The following is a 2,983-nucleotide window of genomic DNA, read 5'->3' as shown; positions in this document are numbered from 1 at the left end:
TCTCTCAATATTTATAGTAATCACTATTTAACATTTATATTCTCTGCTAATAACAAGGGAATTAAAGTGACACAAATCAGCATTTCCTCCTTTCTCAATAAGGAAAAAAGGAAATATGCTAACTGACTATCTCGTGCATAACTACGCTCTCGTAGATAGTATTTACGAGGAACGAAGATTGTTGTAAGAGCAAGCAATTCTTTCCATCATACAACTGCCTCTGGTTTAGATTATAGTGAATAAATTGAGTGAAATTACACTGGATCCCAATCGGTAAACAAATCACAAGATATGTAACGTTTGAATATATAGACACAAGGGATAAACTAGTTGTTTAGCTCCTCTTTCACTCGTCGAATGCAAAGTAGCCCGACTTCTTGTCCTGCACGCCAAACACGACAAGGTCACATTTCTCGTACCGAAAGATAGAAGAGGCAAAAATCAATAAGTGCATCAATGCCCGGTCCCTTCCTCCACGAGACAACGGAGAAGTGGTTTGTTTGTTTTTCCAGGACATGAACAACTAACCTGCGCCAATGTGCGTTGTTTGTTCAGTAACTGCGTCCGTGCCTTGCTGAGAGCTGAGTTAGGTGACCTGTACATCCTCTGTCAACAACGACGGGAACACATGAGCAAAACCACCACGATGCACCTCAACTCTCAATACTGAACTAACTAACCTTTTCACTCGCTGACATTCGTTGCTCGGCCCCTGATAGGTGCTTCTTCTCGGGGATAAAATCAAACACGTCGTGGAGAAATTGGTTCTCCTGCCACACATGTAATATATAACATATCATAAAAGAATTCCATATGCAGAAGTGCTAGCGAAAAATACCACAGACCTGCATGTGCTTCAAAAATCCTCCTCCTAGGAAATGTTTCAGGAAGTTCAACTACAATCCATAAAGACATTAGAAAAGGTTAAAAGTCAATATGTAAACAATAAATCATTACCTGGATGTATTGAGTCCATGAGCCTGTGCTCAGAGGATCTCCACCGATCTTCACCGAGGTCTCGGGTGCAGAACCGTTCTGTTATATGATAATCGATAAACAATTTCAAGCTTTCTAGAAACCAAATCAACGTAGATTAATTAATAGAAGGCGTACCTCAAGGAAGTCTAGGATATCTCGGAATGTGTTCCTCTGACTTTTGAGATCTTTCTTAGCAGAACCTTTACCACCGGCCTCAGCAGAGAGGCCGCGCACTTGACCAAGTACTTTAGTCCTCAATCCATGCAAGCACATCAAAGAGTCCTCAGCTTCTCCGCAGAATGTTTCCAGGCTCCCAATCTCGAAGACTAGAGCAAGTGCTTCACCAGCTGCCATGCGCAGTGCTCTGTCGTCCTTGTCTAACAGCGTAGAGAAGTACGAGATCGACCTGGATTATTTCAAGTAGCCCTCATAAAATGCTTTGAACCCACACTTCTTGAACTACTTTAAATTTGATACTTACTCTTGCCAATTCTTGGGGTTCAGTGCCCAGCTGTTCACCGTCGTGAGTATAAATGACCAGGAAGAGACCGTCATCGCTATCACGGCTGGTGAAGGTTTAGAGGTAGCCACCTGAATGAAGAAATAAGTTATAAATTACATAATTGAACAGAGCTCATAAACAGAAGCATAAAATATTATAGCTGACACATTTATACATTGATATCTAATGCTCAACCGAACAGCGAAATATTCATCTTTCTTTCTCTCTCTATTTTAATACTTACACCCACCTTTCTCTCTCCCATTAAACCCTTTAACCAATAACTCCTAAAATCCCGTGCCGGCCAAGAAATGTGCCGGGACGGAGGGAGTACAAAAAAGACATAACATCTTGGAACAAGCTGAGAGCAAGGATGCTTACATTGGCACCCAACTTTGGATGAGCCACTTGGCACATTATTTGCATTGATTTTTCTGTCTGTTCCGGATCTTCGCCACCAACAAACGTAATAACAGCCAAAGACTGCAGTAACTGCGAGCACATCACAGCAGTATCCAATATCATATTAGGCACTTGCAAAGGGCAATACACCCTACTGAACTATCATAACTTAACGTACCGACAAAATCTCAGATGTCTCCGGCCGAACTCTCAGGGCGTCTGATATAGGGGTGAGTGATTCTTCCAAGATCTCTTGTGCCTTCTCCCCAGGACCCACAGTCAGAGCTAAAAGTCCTGTAAAAGAGCACAAAAATAATTTAGTTTACCAAACACTAGCTCCACAACGAAAGGCGGTGAGTAACCTATTGCATGAGATGCCAAGGCAGCCTCCTTGGCAGAACCCTTTTTGATTGAATTGAGGCATTGCTGCAGCAATGCAGCAAACCTGGGAGGAGAAAGAAAAATCTACTGTTATTGAACGGACCAAGGCAACCGAGCTCAGAATGAAAGCAAAACGGCAGCGAATTCTTACTTTGCTTCAACAAATTCATACTGCAAACTGCTACTGAAGGCCTCAATAATAGATGCCAACGCCTCTTCTCTAGTGGACCCCCTGTATCAAGATAACGTATTATCAAAACAACAAGATAAAGATAACTTCATTAGAAGTCTTTCATATTACTAATACATATGTTTGACATGCATTACTTCATTAGGATTACCTCTTCTCATATAAAGCATCTAAACACTGATCAAGCAACGCGTCCTTATCAACCTGAACTTCATCGAGGCCATTCTCTGGCATGTGATCGAAGCGCATAGATGATGTAGATGAACTTTCTAGAATGCCATAACAAAGTGTAGTGAGAAAAAGGATACAAGAGAGAGAGTTTATTTTGAGGCACTCATTAGCAAGAATAATTAGCTAGGGGTGGGGAAAAATACCGAAAAAATGATATATTGCTCGTACCGTATTGAAAAATATCGAAAAATTATCGAATTTTCGATATATCGTAATTTTCGATACGATACGACGTATCGTAAGTTTTCGATACGATAACGATATGAATTTCCTTATATCGCGATATATCGTTATATATC

The 2,983-nt window shown here is 41.0% G+C and overlaps 1 protein-coding gene across 1 annotated transcript; it reads right to left on the bottom strand.

Annotated features, from left to right (window-relative positions):
• Positions 1-298: 298 nt before the first annotated feature.
• LOC125224268 (uncharacterized) lies at positions 299-2,702 on the bottom strand. The gene is made up of 12 exons (XM_048127645.2): positions 2,605-2,702; positions 2,415-2,495; positions 2,245-2,327; positions 2,061-2,176; positions 1,862-1,972; positions 1,460-1,569; positions 1,114-1,384; positions 958-1,035; positions 846-896; positions 681-770; positions 529-606; positions 299-382 (listed from the first exon to the last, which is right to left on the bottom strand). The coding sequence occupies exons 1-12, from the start codon at positions 2,700-2,702 to the stop codon at positions 347-349; spliced, it is 1,203 nt and encodes a 400-aa protein (XP_047983602.2). The 3' UTR covers positions 299-346.
• Between the last annotated feature and the right edge of the window lie 281 nt (positions 2,703-2,983).

The sequence above is a fragment of the Salvia hispanica genome, chromosome 1, assembly GCF_029641045.1.
Source record: "Salvia hispanica isolate PSC_SH4W2 chromosome 1, Shi_PSC_v1, whole genome shotgun sequence".
Taxonomy (NCBI): Eukaryota; Viridiplantae; Streptophyta; class Magnoliopsida; order Lamiales; family Lamiaceae; genus Salvia; species Salvia hispanica.
Note: the sequence above shows the minus strand (reverse complement) of the source record. Positions and strands in the feature narration are given on the sequence as shown.